General features: G+C 42.3%; 2 protein-coding genes across 9 annotated transcripts in view; one reads left to right on the forward strand and one right to left on the reverse strand.

Moving 5' to 3' along the window:
- The window catches only part of ZNF333 (zinc finger protein 333), a 23,053-nt gene extending 14,695 nt beyond the window's left edge, over positions 1–8,358 (forward strand). For 2 of the 8 annotated variants that reach the window (XM_024767510.1, XM_024767508.1), the window contains exons 8-12: positions 3,189–3,274; positions 3,875–4,001; positions 4,418–4,513; positions 5,014–5,090; positions 5,593–8,357. In XM_024767510.1, coding sequence (XP_024623278.1) covers positions 3,189–3,274; positions 3,875–4,001; positions 4,418–4,513; positions 5,014–5,090; positions 5,593–6,690 — 1,484 coding nt within the window. In that variant the 3' untranslated portion in view covers positions 6,691–8,357. Of the gene's footprint in view, positions 1–1,834; positions 2,668–3,188; positions 3,275–3,874; positions 4,002–4,417; positions 4,514–5,013; positions 5,091–5,592 lie in introns of those variants that run through there. The other 6 variants (XM_024767511.1, XM_024767513.1, XM_024767506.1 and 3 more) reach the window with 6 other exon arrangements.
- Positions 7,813–19,267, reverse strand: part of ADGRE2 (adhesion G protein-coupled receptor E2) — a 25,216-nt gene continuing 13,761 nt past the window's right edge. The window contains 6 exon segments of the mRNA XM_024767499.1: positions 7,813–8,064; positions 13,283–13,393; positions 13,477–13,645; positions 14,627–14,649; positions 14,651–14,719; positions 15,083–15,145. Coding sequence (XP_024623267.1) covers positions 7,813–8,064; positions 13,283–13,393; positions 13,477–13,645; positions 14,627–14,649; positions 14,651–14,719; positions 15,083–15,145 — 687 coding nt within the window.

A 19,267-nucleotide genomic window follows, 5' to 3' on the forward strand; every position in this document is an offset into this window, starting at 1 on the left:
TATCCCACCCCTCCAGGCGGTCACAAAGCACCAAGCCGATATCCCTGTGCTATGCGGCTGCTTCCCACTAGCTATCTACCTTACATTTGGTAGTGTATATATGTCCATGCCGCTCTCTTGCTTTGTCACAGCTTACCCTTCACCCTCCCCAGGGCATTTTTATATGCCAAGCACAGTTGGGGGGTGAGGGTGTAGCAAAAGGAAAAGGACCCCAGGCTTTTTCTTCCGAAGCTGCCAGTCCATTGGGGGAGACGGAAGATAATCACCTAAGGAAGCAAAAAAAAAGTAGCTGGTTATAGATAGGTAAGGGCTGTGAAGAAAGGAGAGGGTCTTTTTAGAGAAAAGAAGGGTATTGGGGAGGAGAGACTCTCCGAAGGAGTGACATTTAGGTGGGTCCAAATGAGAAGTTATGATATAGGCGTTCCTCATAGCAGGGACAGGGTGGGAGGAAGGGGAATGGGGTGGGTGGAGGTGGGGAGGTGGGTGTAGAAATGTCATCACTGATTTTTTTTTTTTTTGACTGTTGGAGTCAGAGGGGGAGGGATTGCTCATCTGAGATCAGGGACATTGGAAGAAGGACAGGCTTTGAGAAGAAGGTGATAAGTGCATTTTTGTTTTTTTTTTTTTTGGATGGAGTGGGTGAAACAACAGAAATTTATACCTCACAGTTCTGAGGTCAGAAGTCTGAAATCAAGGTGTCTGCAAGGCCATGCTTCCTGTGAAACCTGTAGGGAAATAATCTTTCTTGCCTCTTCCTAGCTTCTGGTGGTTGCTGTAAGCCTCGGTATTCCTTGGCTTGTGGATGCATCGCTCCCATCTCTGCCTGCCTTGCCACGTGGCTTTCTCCCCTCATTCGGTATCTCTTCTCCTCTTATAAGGACACCATTTGTATTGGATTAAGGGCCCTCTACTCCACCATAACTTTATCTTAACATCTGCAAAAACCCTATTTCCAAGCAAGGTCATATTCTGAGGTACTGGGGGTTAGCACTTGTTATTTTTTGGGGGGACACAGTTCAACTCATAAAGTCTGCTCTCTGGACCCCCCAAATTCATATCCTCCTTACATGCAAAATACAGTCACATGATCCCAACATCCCCAAAGTTTTTACCCATTCCAGCATCAACTCTGTCTAAAATCTCATCTAGATATTGACTCAAAATATCCCAGATCTTGTCATCTAAATAATCTAAATCAGGTATGGTGAGACTGGGGGTGTGATCCATCCTGGGGGCATAATTCCTCTCCATTTGTAAATTGGTAGAACCAGGTTCTCTGCTTCCAAAATACAATGGTGGGGCAGGCATTGGATAGACATTCCCATTCCCAAAGGGAGAGGAAACAAGGGTCCCGGGTCTCACGTACGTTTGAAACCCAGCAGGGCAAGTTCAAAGCCTGAGAATGATCCTCTGTGGCTTGAATCTCTGTCCTCCGCCTCCTGGGGCAACAGCTCCCCCCATCTAGCTCATTTTGGATGTTTCATTCGTATTCCCCCAAGTAGATGAGTGGAGATATCAGAGCCAATGGTTGTGTATATGGGTCTGGAGTGCAGATGTGAGAGTCAGCCTGGAGATTTGGGCCTTGTCAGGTAGTTGGGAATTGACGCCCAGAGCTGGGGACGGTGCCTTCCGAGGCGGAGACTACAAGGTGAGAAGAGGAAGGTGTGCACCTTGGGGACACCAGCAAGTGATGGAGGAGGAGCCTATACAGGAAACTGGGAGGGAGGCTGCGGGGTGGGGGTGGGCACTGAAGCCCAGGGGGGTGGGTTTTAAGATGGAGGGATTGGATGACTGAACATGTCAACTAGATCCCCACTCTGGATGGAGGTCACAGGTGATCCTAGTGAGGTGCTGGTCCTTGGAATGGTGATGTTGGGAAGTGAGTAGGAGGTGAGAAAATGGATACAGATGATTGCCCACGATGGGGAACAGAGAGATAGAACAGTAGCTAGAGGGAAGTGTGGAGTATTACAGCTTGAATTGTGACCACCCCCAAAAAAGCTATATTGAAGTCCTAACCCTCAGTACCTGTGAATGTGACCTTATTTGGGAATAGGGTCTTTGTAGATGCCATCAAGTTAAGATGAGGTCATCATGGTGGGCCCTAATCTAATATGAATGGTGCCCTCGTAAGAAGGGGAAAATGCCATGTGAAGACAGGAACACACAGGGGGGAGGACAGCCATGTGATGACAGAGGCAGAGATTGGAGGGACACACAGTTACAAGCCCAGGATTGACCTTCACCACCAGAAGCCAAGAAGAGGCAAGGAAGGACTCTACCCAGAGTCTCAGAGAGAGTGTGACCCTGCCCACACCTTGATTTTGGGCTTCTGGCCTCCAGAACTCTGAGAGAATACATTTCTGTTGCTTTAAGCCACGCAGGTGTGGTATTTTTACACCAGCCCCGGGAAACTAATGACATGGGGTCAGGGATTGGATGTGATTCAGGTTTAATTACCAAGGGGAAAGGTCCCATCGAGAGGGGAGGTGAGGGTGCAGGGAGACAAGGGTTGGCTGGGGAATCACTTGCTCCTCTGTAACAGGCCAGAGTGAGGAGGCCTGGTGCGGATGAGGGATGTTATTGATTTGAAGGCAGGAAAGGAAGGATGCTTCCTTCTCAGGCACACTCACAGGGAGGTGGCGGTTTCTCTGTCCCCTACTTGCGGTAAGTCCTGGGGTGCTATCGGCCCTGCAGAGTTGGGGCAGAGGAAGGGGCCCAGCAGCTAAGGCAGGACAGCTGACCCAGGGCTGAATCAAGGGGGAGAAAGGGGTGCCCCAGAAACTTCAGAGTCTGTTGGTGAATTGAGACTGTGGCTCCAGAGATTTGGAACAGAGGAAACGTGTGTGTGCGTGCATGCGTGTGTGCATGCATGTGTGTCTGTGTCTGTATATTTCTGTGTGTTTGTGCTTGTCAGTGTGGGTAGGCGCATACTGGGTATGCGTGGTGTGAGTGTATGCATGCATATGTACTGGTGTGTGTGAGTGTACATGTGTGCCCAAGCAGCTGGGAGTGTGTGCAAGCATATGTGCATGCATCTCTCTGTGTACATTACATGTGTGTGTCCCTGGGAGTGTGTGCATGTGTGTGTGCACATGTGGTCATTCACAGGGTGGGCAGCCCTTGGCCCTGCAAGTGGGGTCACTGGGCCAGGCCCAGACCCTAACGGCTCCCCTCTTCTCCTCCAGCAGTGCCTGCTCAGGACCCCACCTGGCTCCAGGAGAGCACAGAGGAAGAAGCTGTGGCTCCTGGGACACTGAACACTTGTCTGCAGGTAAGTAACAAATACTTGTTCTTCTTGCTTTGCCTCCTTGTCCCCTTCCCCTTTCTGGGAGTTTCTTGACCCCAGAGGACTGGTCTCCAGGCTTCCAGGCACTGGGCCTCTAGTGGTGGGTGGGTAGTGACCCCACTCCCTCATTCAGGCCTTCCCCCAGTTATCAAGGGCCATGTTCAGCTGAATGTCAGGAGGGAAAGCAGGGTGAGGACGTGAGCTGTCCTTGTCTTATAGTCATCATGGTCTCCCAAGAGCAAACAGTTGTCATTTACCAAACATTTTTCTCTTGCCTGTAACGCGATCAGGTCTGCTGGACCCTGGGGCTAGAGGGGAAGGACTTCCCAGCTAGTTGTTAATAACTAAGTCCTGTCATGAAGTTTAGGTCCTTTTCTGCCACCCCTTGGGATGCTGTCATTTAGGGAGGGAAGAGTAGATGGAGAAGAGTTCTAGTTCTGAGGCCTGAGCAGAGAGACCTCAGAACTGTGTCTGAACATCTTCTACATGTAAGTGTCCCTTTCCCAGGCCTGCAAGCCCCACACTGTCCTCTTGAGTATTGGTCGGGGTGGCCCCTGGCTGAGCAGGGACGGGTGTGCGTTTTAGGAACCAGTCACCTTTGCGGATGTGGCCGTGCTGTTCACACCGGAAGAATGGCTGTTTCTAGACTCTGCTCAGAGAAGCCTGTACAGAGACGTGATGCTGGAGAACTATAGGAACCTGGCCTCTGTGGGTAAGGCTGGCCTCGCTGTTTCATCCACACACTTGCGCAGCTACTATGGTTTCCCGGAACTGTGCTGGTTTCGGAAATCGAGAGGTGAAGAGACAGGAAGGTCCTGCCTTCATTGTGCTTATAGTCTAGTGGTTTCTTCTTGGAAATGAAGATCTGTCCATTGTTTCTGGTCTTCTCAAGTTTGTCCTTGAGCCAGGCCCCGGGTTTTGGGGACTGGAGAGTCCCACTGTCCTTCGGGACCCAGTGAGGGAGCTTGTACTTTGGTTCCTTAGTGAAAGAGCTTGGCCATGCCATCAGAATATAGCTGCGCCCGTTTTGCTATTCCTATCTCCAGTGACCCTAAAGACTTCAGAATATCAGCTCCTGTTGCATGGCAGGCACAGTTGCTCATACCCTGCATCTTTTCCCATGAGCAGGAGATCAACTCTGCAAAGCCAGTACATTTTCCCATTTGGAGCAAAGAGAAGAGCTGTGTGTCACTGAGAGAGGGATCTTCCCAGGAACCCACTTAGGTGAGCACCAGGCAGATTAGGGGTGCTTAGTGCCCTTGATGGGGAAGGCTGTTGGGTTGAGCTCCCTCAGTAAATTCCACTTTCTTTCCTCTTTCCCTTCCCTTTTTATCTCTAATGCTTTACTTTGGCTTCATAGAAATATTTATCCTACCTCCTTTTCACATTTAGCACGTCCATGTGTATATTTCATCCAGTTCCTCCCCACTGTATGTTCTTACTAATACTTTCTCTCAACATAGTCCCAATCTTCATAGAACCCCTTCTTAGTAAATTATCTACTATTTCCATTCCTTGGTCCTATGATTACGTGACTCCTCACATAGCCAAACACCTTAAAATTTTCCTTTACTCTCTGATACATTCCTCTTATTCATAGATTCTTCCCATATTTAGGATCAGTATTGAAAAAAAATCTGCACATGCCTAGCTTTTTTTGTCATCTTGATCCCACAGTTTCCTTCTCTGTGTGCTTAATATTTCCTCCCCTTAATTCATTCCAGAACCTCAACTTCAACCCCAAGACTCAATTCCTAACCAAGATATTTTTGCAGAGATTCCATCCATTGGCACGAAAAGGGTAAGGCGTAAAGGGATTATTCTTGTTCCTCTACAGTAGGAAATGTCTGGGATTGCTGTAGGTGGGAAACACAAGAAACCCAGAGAGAGATTCAAGGCAAGTGGTACTCACCAAGGAGAAAGCAGTTTCTTGGGAGAGAGTCTGTGAATGTCATGAATTGGGGGAAAACTCTAAATGTAGATCAAGATGTGGCTTTACAGAGTTCCCAAAGCTAACCATTTTCGTAAATCTGACACAGATGTAGAGCATTTAAAACTTAATATAGCCTTACATAATAGAGAAAAAGTCTACATCGAAGAAGCCCCATGAAAGTAATGAAAATGATAGCTCTTTGTGGCAGAGTATCTGCTTGAAGGAACTCAGGGTAGAAATGGTATAAATACACTAAAATGGTAAAATTTTCAGCTATAGGAATGTCTCTTTCCTACACTCAGTTCACTTGGGGGAGAATATCTGTGAATGCAATAAAGCCTCTGGTCTTCCCATTTTCCTCAATTGACAGGAGCAACCTCAGACTGGAGAAAAACTCTGTAAATGCAATGTACTAGGGAAACCTATTAACAGCATCAAACCACTTTTTCAGTACCAGAGAATTCCTGCAGGAGGGAACCCCTGTGAATACCGGGAGAGTGGAAAACCCTTCTTCCAGACCACTCACCTAATCGTGTCTGAGAAAATCCATAGCGGGGATAAAACCTATGCATGTAACAAATGTGAAAAATCGTTCAGATACAGCTCCGATCTCATCAGGCACGAGAAGACTCACACTGTGGAGAAGTGCTTCGAGTGTCAGGAGTGCAGGCAGGCCTTCAAGTATTCCTCAAACCTGCGGCGGCACATGAGAACTCACACTGGAGAGAAACCCTTCGAGTGCAGTCAGTGTGGGAAAACCTTCACAAGGAACTTTAACCTGATCTTGCACCAGAGAAACCACACGGGCGAGAAGCCCTACGAATGTAAGGACTGTGGGAAAGCTTTCAACCAGCCGTCCTCTCTGAGGAGCCACGTGAGAACTCACACCGGAGAGAAGCCTTTTGAATGTGGCCAGTGCGGGAAAGCCTTCAGGGAACACTCATCGCTGAAGACACACCTGCGGACCCACACCAGAGAGAAACCATACGAATGTAACCAGTGTGGGAAGCCCTTCCGGACGAGCACTCACCTGAATGTACATAAGAGGATCCACACAGGGGAGAAGCTTTATGAGTGCGCCACCTGTGGGCAGGTCTTGAGTCGTCTCTCGACCCTTAAGAGTCACATGCGGACCCACACGGGAGAGAAGCCCTACGCGTGTCAGGAGTGTGGGCGAGCCTTCAGTGAGCCCTCATCCCTCAGGAAACACTTGAGGACCCACACCGGCAAGAAGCCCTACGCGTGTCAGGAGTGTGGGCGAGCCTTCGGCCAGTCTTCACACCTTATCGTACATGTGAGAACCCACACTGCAGGGAGACCCTACGAATGTAATCAGTGTGAGAAAGCCTTCAGGCACAGCTCTTCACTTACCGTGCATAAAAGGACTCACGCCAGGAGAGAAAACGTCAGGACTGGCGGCCTGCCTTTATCAGTGTCTCTTGCATACGGTGGGCCCCATGCTGATTAACTTCCAATTTGTAAAAACATAAACATCCAAGGCTGTGATCATCTCTCATAGTACTCGTTAAGCGACATCTCATGTTTTGATGTATAATATTTTCATTTTGGTTTAATTCTCCATATTGTCTTAGTTTCTTTTACCACTTATTCTTTGACACACGAGTTATATGGAATTAGGTTTTTAAATAAAAGTACATGGGTATATTTTTATAGAGGCGTAATTGTAGTGAAATGCATAACTCTTAAGTGTACAGTTGGATGAGTTTGACAGATGTATACTTGTATGTAATCAATACTCCATTCAGGATATAGACTGTTTCTGTCGTCCTGGAAAGTTCCTGCATATATATGGGTGTTTCTTTTTAGTTGCCTTTTTGTTGTTGGTTTCTAATTTAATTACACTCTTAGCAGGGTGTGTGGTCTTTATGTTGTTGAATGTTAAGTATTTGTGGAGATTTGCTTTTAGGTCTAGTGTGGCGCATCCTGTTAGTTGCCTACCAAAATTGCCCCTTCTTGCTTACCAAAGCACTTAGGTTTTTTTTTGTTCACATTGGGTCTGTGCACTATTTTTTTTTTTTTTTTTTTTTGTGGCTTAAAACAACAGAATTTTATTCTCTCAGAGTTCTGGAGGGCAGAAGTTGAAATCAAGGTGTCTGCAGGACCACACTCCCTCTAAATGCTCTAGGGGAGGTTCCTTCCTTGCCTCTTCCAACTTTTGGTGGCTCCAGGTGTTCCTTGTCTTGTGGCAGCATCTCTCCCATCTCTGCCTTCGTTTTCAAATGGACTTCTCCTCTGCGTGTCTGTGTCTTCTCCTCTTCTGTCTCTTATAAGGACACTTGTCATTGGATTTAGGGTCCACCCAGATATCCAGGATGGTCTCATCTCGAGATCTTTAATTACATCTGCAAAGACCCTTTTCCAAATCAGATCACATCCATAGTTTCCAGGTGGACATATCGTTGGTGGGGGCATCATTCAAACCACAACACCATCAGGGAATGTGCACTACTAAAACACCTCCATCTTCCTGTCCTTGCTGCCAGGCGAGACCACATCCTCCAGTCCTGGCCAGTATGAGACATCGCTGGGTGTGAGTCCCGGGAAAGATGTTGCAAAGGAGTGGTTTCATTTAGCCAGATCCCTCTCCTTCTTCCGTACAAGCAGACACCGTGTCCAGGGCTAGAGGAGCCATCCAGGGCTCCTGGGCTAGTGAAAGCCACAGGCTAAAGAGAGTGTGGCCAGAAGTCACAACCATCCTGGTTCCCCAGTTGGTGTCCTTGTATGGCTGTACCAGCCCTGGATTGTTTATTTCTGGACATTCTGTTACACGAATAAGATGTACCTCTTGCTGGTACATGACATTGTCTTTTTTGGGGGGAGGCTGGGGGAAGGCAGGGATGGGTTTATTATGGCTGAATGCAGTCTCTAACTGGTGCACTTAGTATATGGTCAATTTTTATAAATGCTTTGTGGGTAGTTGAAATCAATGTATTCTACATATATTCACTAGATGGAGCATATTATTTGTGTTTAAAAGTCTTTTACACGTTTTAAAATATTGGTCTCTGTCTTAGCTCAGGCTGCTATAACAAAAATACTGTTGACTGGGTAACTAATAAACAACAGAAATTTATTTCTCACAGTCCTGGAGGCTGGAAGTCCAAGATCAAGGCTGGTAGATTTGACGTCTGGTGAGGGCCCACTTCCTGGTTCATAGATGGCCATACTCTCGCTGTGTCCTCATGTGGCAGAAGGGGAGCAAGAGAGCTCTCTGGGGTCTCTATATAAATAAGGGCACTGATCCCATTCATGAAGGCTACATCCCCATGACCTAGTTACCTCCCAAGGGCCCCACCTCTTAATACCATCCTCTTGGGGCTGAGGCTTCAGCATGTGAATTTTGGGGAGCACAAACATACAGTCCTTAGCAGTTTCTGATCTATCATATACTGAGAAGCCTCTCAGTATATGATACTCTCCCACCATAAGTATGGATTACTGAATAAGTCTTGTAATTCTGTCAATTTTAAGTTTCATATATTTTGAAGAAATGGAATTAAAGGAAAATATTTTTGACATTTTATGTTTCCAGATAATTGTTCCTTTTATTCTTATAGTGACCATCTTTCTCCCTAGCAATGAATATTCAACCATTCATCATCATACTAGCAAATAATTATTTAGTGCTTATTATTACTAGATAGTAGCTACTACCCTAAACTTCATATCTTTTAGGTTATTTAGTCCTCACAGACTTTCAGGAAGGTACTGGTTATTATCCCCAATTCACAGATGAGGAAACTGAGGCCTGGAAAGTTGAGGTGAGTTTACAGAGGTATGTAAGGTGGTAAGTGACAGAGTCTGGCTCTTTCTACAGAGCTTCACCCCAGGGGGCCATTCTCCATTTTAACCTGTACTCACATGATTCTATTTTTGTGTTTTAAAGTTCTTTAATTGAGGCATAAATTAGGTAAAATTTCATAAGTTTTAGTGTATACCTTAATGAATTTTATATATGTCTATACCACCCACATCAAATATAAAATATTTTATCTCCCCGGAAGTTTCCCTTGGTCCCTACCCCAGTCAATAAGTCCCATCATCAGAGGTAACCAGTATTCTGACTTCTATCACCATAAATCTGTTTTTCCTGTTCAGAGAAATAGAACCACACAGTATGTGGTTCTATTTCTTGTGTCTGGTGCCTGGTGTCTGGTGTTTTCACTTAATATAGTGCCCATGAAATTTATCTTTGTCACATTATCAGCAGTTTACTCTTTTTTTTAATTAAATTTTATTTTTTTTACATCTATATTGGAGTATAATTGCTTTACAATGTTGTGTTAGATTCTACTGTATAACAAAGTGAATCAGCTATATGTATACATATATCCCCATATCCCCTCTCGCTTATGTCTCCCTCCCAGCCTCCCTATCCCACCCCTCTAGGTGGTCACAAAGCACCGAGCTGATCTCCCTGTGCTATGCAGCTGCTTCCCACTAGCTAGCTATTTAACATTTGGTAGTATATATATGTCAATGCTATGCTCTCACTTCGTCCCAGCTTATGCTTCCCCCTCCCTGTGTCCACAAGTCCATTCTCTACATCTGTGTGTTTATTCCTGTCCTGCTCCTAGGTTCATCAGAACCTTTTTTTTTTTTTTTTTAGATTCCATATGTATGTGTTACCATACAATATTTGTTTGCTTTTTCTGACTTACTTCATTCTGTATGACAGACTCTAAGTCCATCCCCCTCACTAAAAATAACTCAATTTCATTTCTTTTTACGGCTGAGTAAAATTCCATTGTACATGTGTGCCACATCTTCATTATCCATTCATCTGTTGATCGACACTTAGGTTGCTTCCATGTCCTGGCTATTGTAAACAGTACTGCAATGAACATTGTGGTACATGTCTCTTTTTGAATTATGGTTTTCTTGGGATATATGCCCAGGAGTGGGATTGCTGGGTGGTATAGTAGTTCTATTTATAGTTTTTAAAGGAACCTCCATACTGTTCTCATAGTGGCTGTATCAATTTACATTGCCTCCAACAGAGGGTTCCCTTTTCTTCACACCCTCTCTAGCATTTATTGTTTGTAGATTTTTTGATAATGGCCAGTCTGACCGGCGTGAGGTGATACCTCATTGCAGTTTTGATTTGCATTTCTCTAATGATTAGTGATGTTGAGCATCCTTTCATGTGTTTATTGGCAATCTGTATATCTTCTTGGAGAAATGTCTATTTAGGTCTTCTGCCCATTTTTTGGATTGGGTTGTTTGTTTTTTTGATATTGAGCTGCATGACCTGCTTGTATATTTTGGAGATTAATCCTTTGTCAGTTGCTTCATTTGCAAATATTTTCTCCCATTCTGAGGGTTGTCTCTTCGACTTGTTTATGGTTTCCTTTGCTGTGCAAGAGCTTTGAAGTTTCATTAGGTCCCATTTGTTTGTTTTTATTTCCATTTCTTTAGGAGGTGGGTCAAAAAGGATCTTGCTGTGATTTACGTCATTGATTGTTCTGCCTATGTTTTCCTCTAAGAATTTTAGAGTGTCTGCCCTTACATTTCAGGTTTTTAATCCATTTTGAGTTTATTTTTGTATGTGGTGTTAGGGAGCGTTCTAATTTCATACTTTTACCTGTAGCTGTCCAGTTTTCCCAGCACCACATATTGAAGAGGCTGTCTTTTCTCCATTGTATATTCTTGCCTCCCTTACCAAAGGTAAGGTGACCATATGTGCGTGGGTTTATCTCTGGGGTTGCTATCCTTTTACACTGATCTATATTTCTGTTTCTGTGCTAGTACCATATTATCTTAATTACTGGGGCTTTGTAGTAGAGTCTGATGTCAGGGCGCTGATTCTGCCAGCTCTGTTTTTTTTTTTTCCCTCAAGATTGCTTTGGCTATTTGGCATCTTTTGTGTCTCCATACAAATTGTGAAGCTTTTTGTTCTAGTTCTGGGGAAAATGCCATTGGTAGTTTGATAGGGATTGCATTGAATCTGTAGATTGCTTTGGGTGTATAGTCATCTTCACAATGTTGATTCTTCCAATCCAAGAACATGGTATATCTCTCTGTCTGTTTGTATCATCCTTAATTTCTTTCTTCAGTGTCTTATAGTTTCCTGCATACAGGTCTTTTTCCTCCTTAGGTAGGTTTATCCTTAGGTATTTTATTCTTTCTGTTGCAGTGGTAAATGGAAGTGTTTCCTTAATTTCTCTTTTAGATTTTTCATCATTAGTGTATATGAATGCAAGAGATTTCTGTACATTAATTTTGTATCCTGCTACTTTACCAAATTCATTGATTAGCTCTAGTAGTTTTCTGGTAGCATCGTTAGGATTCTCTGTGTATAGTATCATGTTACTGCAGACAGTGACAGCTTTACTTCTTTTCCAATTTGGATTCCTTTTGTTTCTTTTTCCTCTCTGATTGCTGTGGCTAAAACCTCCAAAACTATGTTGAATAATAGTAGTGACAGTGGGCAAGCTTGCTTTGTTCCTGATCTTAGAGGAAATGGTTTCAGTCTTTCACCATTGAGAACGATGTTGGCTATGGGTTTGTCATATATGGCTTTTATCTGTTGAGGTAGTTCCTCTATGCCCACTTTCTGTAGAGTTTTTATCATAAATGGGTGTTGGATTTTGTCAAAAGCTTTTTCTGCACCTACTGAGATGATCATATGGTTTTTATTCATCAATTTGATAATATGGTGTATCACATAGATTGATTTGCATATATTGAAGAATCCTTTCATTCCTGGGATAAACCCCACTTGATCATGGTGTACAATCCTTTTAATGTGCTGTTGGATTCTGTTTGCTAGTATTTTGAAGATTTTTGCATCTATGTTCATCAGTGATATTGTCCTGTAGTTTTCTTTTTTTTGTTAAATCTTTATTTGGTTTTGGTATCAGGGTGATGGTGGCTTCATAGAATGAGTTTGGGAATGTTCCTCCCTCTGCTATTTTTGGAAGAGTTTGAGAAGGATAGGTGTTAACTCTTCTCTAAATGTTTGATTGAATTCGCCTGTGAAGCCATATGGTTCTGGGCTTTGGTGTTTGGGCTGGGCTTTGGTTGGAAGATTTTAATCACAGTTTCAATTTCATTACTTGTGATTGGTCTGTTCATATATTCCATTTCTTCCTGGTTCAGTCTTGGAAGGTTATACCTTTCTAAGAATTTGTCCATTTCTTCCAGGTTGTCCATTTTATTGGCATAAAGTTGCTTGTAGTAGTATCTTAGGATGCTTTGTATTTCTGCGGGGTCTGTTGTAACTTGTCCTTTTTCATTTCTAATTTTATTGATTTGAGTCCTCTCCTTTTTCTTGATGAGTCTGGCTAATGGTTTATCAATTTTGTTTATCTTCTCAAAGAACCAGCTTTTAGTTTTATTCATCTTTGCTATTGTTTTCTTTGCTTCTATTTCATTTACTTCTGATCTGATCTTTATGATTTCTTTCCTTCTGCTAACTTTGGGTTTTGTTTGTTCTTCTTTCTCTAGTTCCTTTAGGTGTAAGGTTAGATTGTTTATTTGAGATTTTTCTTGTTTCTTGAGGTAGGCTTGTATAGCTATAAACTTCCCTCTTAGAACTGCTTTTGCTGCATCCCATAGGTTTTGAGCCGTCGTGTTTTCATTGTCATTTGTCTCTAGGTATTTTTTGATTTTCTCTTTGATTTCTTCAGTGATCTCCTGGTTATTTAGTAACGTATTGTTTAGCCTCCATGTGTTTGTGTTTTTTACATTTTGTTCCCTGTTATTCATTTCTAATCTCATAGCGTTGTGGACAGAAAAGATGCTTGATATGATTTCAGTTTTCTTAAATTTACTGAGGCTTGATCTGTGACCAAAGATGTGATCTATCTTGGAGAATGTTCTGTGCACACTTGAGAAGAAAGTGTAATCTGCTGTTTTTGGTAGGAATGTCCTATAAACTTTCATGATAGATGAATGTCTTCGGTGAGTCTAGATGTAAACCACCGTGAGCCATCATAGGATATCACCTGCTTTATACCCAATTATTCAGCATGATAAGCATGTGCTGCTCAATGGATCTTTTAGTGAAGTGCTCTGGGAGCAGTACATGATCTTACCACACTGTGTTTAGAGGGATCCAACAAGGTCTTGCTGGAGAGTGTGTACTCCTCAGACTTGGCTTTGGTTTTCTTCATCCTTTTGAACCATGTCCTGTACTGCTCTTTGACCTGTAGATGCAAAACGTGCTCTGGGTCAGAACAGAGAGGAATGAGGATGGGAAGAGTTTTGAGTGGGAGTCAGACAGTGATACCTGATGGCTTAGGAGGCAGTACACCAGGAAGATGAAGACACCCAGCAGGCTGTTCATGATGGTGAAGAGGTAGGCCATGATGTGGGCAGCCGGTCCCACCTACAGGATTCCCAGACACCATGTGCATCCCAAGATGAAGAGCTGAGCTGTGGCTTTAAATGTCAGCATCCTGGGTAGGAAGCGAAAGGAGGCTCGTGGTGCACCCTGAGCAAAACAATCAAAGCCATTTCTTTTCTACACCATGGATGCCTCTGACTGAGTTGTGGCCACCCTGATATTTACTGTCAATGATTCTCAAAAAGAAATGCTTTTTCGATCCCGGATGGCAGTTAGACTTGGACTGAAGTTGGTAGTGACACTTCATAATGTGGGTTTCAGTAATATGATGTTGCATGAATATCCCCAGTTTCAATCAACTGATATTACTGTGGATGTTCTGTACACCTGGCTGTGTGTTGGACCCTGTGCATTAAAAATAACAAGGGCAAGATTTTTGTTTTCACAAACCTTACAGTCTACTGGAAAGCCAAATACAAATGGTCAATGATTAATTTGTGAATGTTAGGTACCTCTGTCCTTGGTCCCTCCAATGCTGTTCCTATCCTTTTCCTCTCTATGAACTGACCCAGAGCATGCTTTGCCCAGATGATTCATTCTTTGTAAACTTGAGGAAAGCAAAGCACATCCCTAGCCTCTTAGAAGATGTGATATGTGGCTAATGAACCTGATTTCATCAGGTAGCACAGTGTGGTTGAGGGTAGCAGGAGGAGCTTGAATAAAGGTATGGGCATGAAAGGGCATCCTGGGTTCTGGGTCAGGTATGTAATTTCCTAAGTGGTTTATAAGTCTGTAAATGTTCTCAGGACTTTTCTCATAGGGCCATGGTAGTAATCCCTGTTTTTCAGAACAAAGTCAATTCTCTTCGTAGCTGAGGTAGTTTCATTCTTGGGTTATAGACGAATGGAATGTTTTTGGCTTGGGTGTCAGCAGAAAAACACTGTATCTGAACTTCCAAGGTGTGTGGCTGTACATCTTCCCTCAAGTCTGCTTAGAATTCCTGTGAATGTACATCAGGAGCTTGGAACCGTATGGCCTCGCTCCCGGGTCATGCTTTTTATGAGGAGCAATGTGTACCTCTGATCCATCTCACCTAGTGATCCAGAGAGTGGACATCATCAGTGTTGAGTGAGGAGAGCTTGTTTTTCACAATCCAGAAGGTTATCAGGAAGAAAGCTAAATTAATCTGCAGAAACACCATAAGGCATATTGAATACATCCACACCTGCTAAATGTTCCTCCTGGCTCATCCAACACCTAAACCAGCAGGTAGGAAGGTTTTTTATTTCACTACAGTCATAGAACACCAGACCAAACACCCAGTAACTCAGTTTGCATGGGAATTTACATCTTTAAACACTGAAAGTCCCGTGTCTAAGGAAACAATCCTTCCTGTTTTTAAAACGGAAATTCCTGCATCCTGGGGGTCCACTCATTCCTGAACAAACTGGAAAAATTGGTCACTCTGCCTATACTCCTCTTTACACCTCTGCTTTTGATTCACGCTCAACCAGATAGGAAGGATGCTCTTATGTCATCCATTACTCACAGAGAAGATGGTGCAGACAGGGCCAAGAAAGGTCCATATAAATCCTTTGTGTGGAGCCAGCATCTGTGAGAGAGGTGGAAGGAGATTCAGGAATATATTGGCCTTACCAGTCCCCTCCACCAGGAAGTCTACACAAGCCACTGAACCAACATTACCCACTGGGGGCAGACAGCAAAAACAATGGGAACTACAAACCTGCAGCCTGCAAAAAGGACACGCCAAACACAGTAAGTTAAACAAAATGAGAAGACAGAGAAATATGCAGCAGATGAAGGGGCAAGGTGAAAACCCACCAGAGCAAACAAAAGAAGAGGAAATCGGCAGTCTACCTGAAAAAGAATTCAGAATAATGATACTAAAGATGATCCAAAATCTTGGAAATTGAATGGAGAAAATACAAGAAACGTGTAAAAAGGACTTAGAAGAAGTAAAGAGCAAACAAACAATGGTGAACAACACAATAAATAAAAAAACTTCTCTAGAAGGAACAATAGCAGAATAACTGAGGCAGAAGAATGGATAAGTGACCTGGAGATTAAATAGTGGAAATAACTACTGCAGAGCAGAATAAAGAAAAAAGAATGAAAAGAACTGAGGACAGTCTCAGAGACTTCTGGGACAACATTAAACGCACCAACATTCGAATTATAGGGGTCCCAGAAGCAGAAGAGAAAAAGAAAGGGGCTGAGAAAATATTTGAACAGATTATAGTTGAAAACTTCCCTAACATGGAAAAGAAAAGAGTCAATCAAGTCCAGGAAGTGCAGAGGGTCCCATACAGGAAAAATCCAAGGAGAAACACACCAAGACACATATTAATCAAACTATCAAAAATTAAATACAAAGAAAAATTATGAAAAGCAGAAAGGGAAAAGCAATAGATAAAAAACAAGGGAATCCCCATAAGGTTAACAGCTGATCTTTCAGCAGAAACTCTGCAAGCCAGAAGGGAGTGGCAGGACATATTTAAAGTGATGAACGGGAAAAACCTACAACCAAGATTACTCTACCCAGCAAGGAACTCATTCAGATTAGACGGAGATATTAAAACCTTTCCAGACAAGCAAAAGCTAAGAGAATTCAGCATCACCAAAGCAGCTTTACAACAGCTGCTAAAGGAACTTCTCCAGGCAGGAAACAAAAGAGAAGGAAAAGACCTACGAAAACAAACCCAAAACAATTAAGAAAATGGTAATAGGAACACACATATCGATAATTACTTTAAACATATATAAAATAAATGCTCCAACCAAAAGACATAGACTGGCTGAATGGATACAAAAACAAGGCCTGTATATATGCTATCCACAGAGACCTACTTCAGACTTAGGGAAACATACAGACTGAAAGTGAGGGGATGGAAATAGATATTCCATGCAAATGGAAATCAAAAGAAAGCTGGAGTAGCAATTCTCACATCAGACAAAATTGACTTTAAAATAAAGACTATTACAAGAGACAAAGATGGACACTACATAATGATCAAGGGATCAGTCCATGAAGAAGATATAACAATTGTAAATATTTATGCACCCAACACAGGAACACCTCAATACATAAGGCAAATGCTCACAGCCATAAAAGGAGAAATCGACAGTAACACAATCATATTAGTGGACTTTAAACCCCACTTTCACCAATAGAGATCATACAAAATGAAAATAATAAGGAAACACAAGCTTTAAATGACACCTTAAACAAGATGAACTTAATTGATATTTATAGACATTCCACCCCAAAACAGCAGAGTACACTTTCTTCTCAAGTGCTCATGGAACATTCTATAGGACAGATCACATCTTGGGTCACAAATAAACCTTGGTAAATTTAAGAAAATTGAAATCGTTTCAACTATGTTTTCTGACCACAATGCTATGAGACTAGATATCAATTAGAGGGGGAAAAAATGTAAAAAATCGAAACACAGTGGATGCTAAAAAATATGCTGGGGCTTCCCTGGTGGTGCAGTGGTTGAGAGTCCGCCTGCCGATGCAGGGGACACGGGTCTGTGCCCCGGTCCAGGAAGATCCCACATGCCGCGGAGTGGCTGGGCCCATGAGGCATGGCTGCTGAGCCTGTGCATCTGGAGCCTGTGCTCCACAACGGGAGAGGCCACAACAGTGAGAGGCCCATGTACTGCAAAAAAAAAAAAAATACACTGAAGAAATCAAACAAGACATCAAAAATACCTAGAAGAAAATGACAATGAAAACATGACGACCCAAAACCTAAAGGATGTAGCAAAAGCAATTCTAAGAGGGAAGTTTATAGCAATACAATCCTACCTCAAGAAACAAGAAAAATCTCAAATAAACAAACTAAAATTACACCTAAAGCAATTAGAGAAAGAAGAACAAACAAAACCCAAAGTTAGCAGAAGGAAAGAAATCATAAAGATCAGAGCAGAAATAAATGAAACAGAACAACAACAACAAAAAAACCAAAATAGCAAAGATCAATAACACTAACAGCTTGTTCTTTGAGAAGATAAAGAAAATTGATCAACCATTGCCAGACTCATCAAGAAAAAAAGGGAGAAGACTCAAATCAAGAGAACTAGAAATGAAAAAGAATTAACAAATGACACTGCAGAAATACAAAGGATCACGAGAGATTACTACAAGCAACTATATGCCAATAAAATGGACAAACTGGAAGGAATGGACAAATTCTTAGAAATGCACAACACCCCGAGACTGAACCAGGAAGAAATAGAAAATATGAACAGACCAATCACAAGCACTGAAATTGAAACTGTGATTTAAAATCTTCCAACAAACAAAAGTCCAGGAACAGAAGGCTTCACAGGCGAATTCTATCAAACATTTAGAGAAGAGCTAACACCTATCTTTCTCAAACTCTTCCAAAATATAGCAGAGGGAGGAACACACCCAAACTCATTCTACGAGACCACCATCACCCTGATACCAAAACCAGACAAAGGTGTCACAAAGAAAGATCTCTACAGGCCAATATCACTGATGAACATAGACGGAAAAATCCTCAACAAAATACTAGCAAACAGAAGCCAACAGCCCATTAAAAGGATCGTACACCATGATCACGTGGGGTTTATCCCAGGAATGCAAGGATTTTTCTATATACGGAAATCAATCAATGTGATACACCATATTAACAAAATTAAGGATAAAATCATATGGTCATCTCAATAGATGCAGAGAAAGCTTTCGAAAAAATTCAACACCCACTTATGATAAAACCCCTCCAGAAAGTAGGCATAGAGGGGACTTATCTCCACATAATAAAGACCATATATGAAAAACCCACAGCCAACTTCATCCTCAATGGTGAAAAACTGAAACCATTTCCACTAAGATCAGGAACAAGACAAGGTTGCCCACTCTCACCACTATTATTCAACATAGTGTTGGAAGTTTTAGCCACAGCAATCAAAGAAGAAAAAGAAATAAAAGGAATCCAAACCAGAAAAGAAGAAGTAAAGCTGTCACTGTTTGCAGATGACATGATACTATAGATAGAGAATCCTAAAGATGCTACTAGAAAACTACCAGAGCTAATCAATGAATTTGGTAAAGTAGCAGGATACAAAACTAATGCACAGAAATCTCTGGCATTCCTATACACTAATGATGAAAAATATGAAAGTGAAATTAAGAAATCACTCCCTTTTACCATTGCAACAAAAAGAATAAAATACCTAGGAATAAACCTACTGAAGGAGATAAAAATATCTGTATACAGAAAATTAAAAGACACTGATGAAAGAAATTAAAGATGATACAAATAGATGGAGAGATATACCATGTTCTTGGATTGGAAGAATCAACATTGTGAAAATGACTCTACTACCCAAAGCAATCTACACATTCAATGCAATCCCTATCAAACTACCACTGGCATTTTTCATAGAACTAGAACAAAAAATTTCACAATTTGTATGGAAACACAAAATACCCCAAATAGCCAAAACAATCTTGAGAAAGCAAAACGGAGCTGGAGGAATCAGGATCCCTGACTTCAGACTATACTACAAAGCTACAGTAATCAAGACAGTATGGTTCTGGCACAAAAACAGAAATAAAAATCAATGGAACAGGATAGAAAGCCCAGAGATAAACCCACACACATATGGTCACCTTATCTTTGACAAGGGAGGCAAGAATATACAGTGGAGAAAAGACAGCTTCTTCAATAAGTGGTGCT

The sequence above is a fragment of the Neophocaena asiaeorientalis genome, unplaced genomic scaffold, assembly GCF_003031525.2.
Source record: "Neophocaena asiaeorientalis asiaeorientalis breed wild unplaced genomic scaffold, Neophocaena_asiaeorientalis_V1.1 scaffold87, whole genome shotgun sequence".
NCBI classification, from domain to species: Eukaryota; Metazoa; Chordata; class Mammalia; order Artiodactyla; family Phocoenidae; genus Neophocaena; species Neophocaena asiaeorientalis.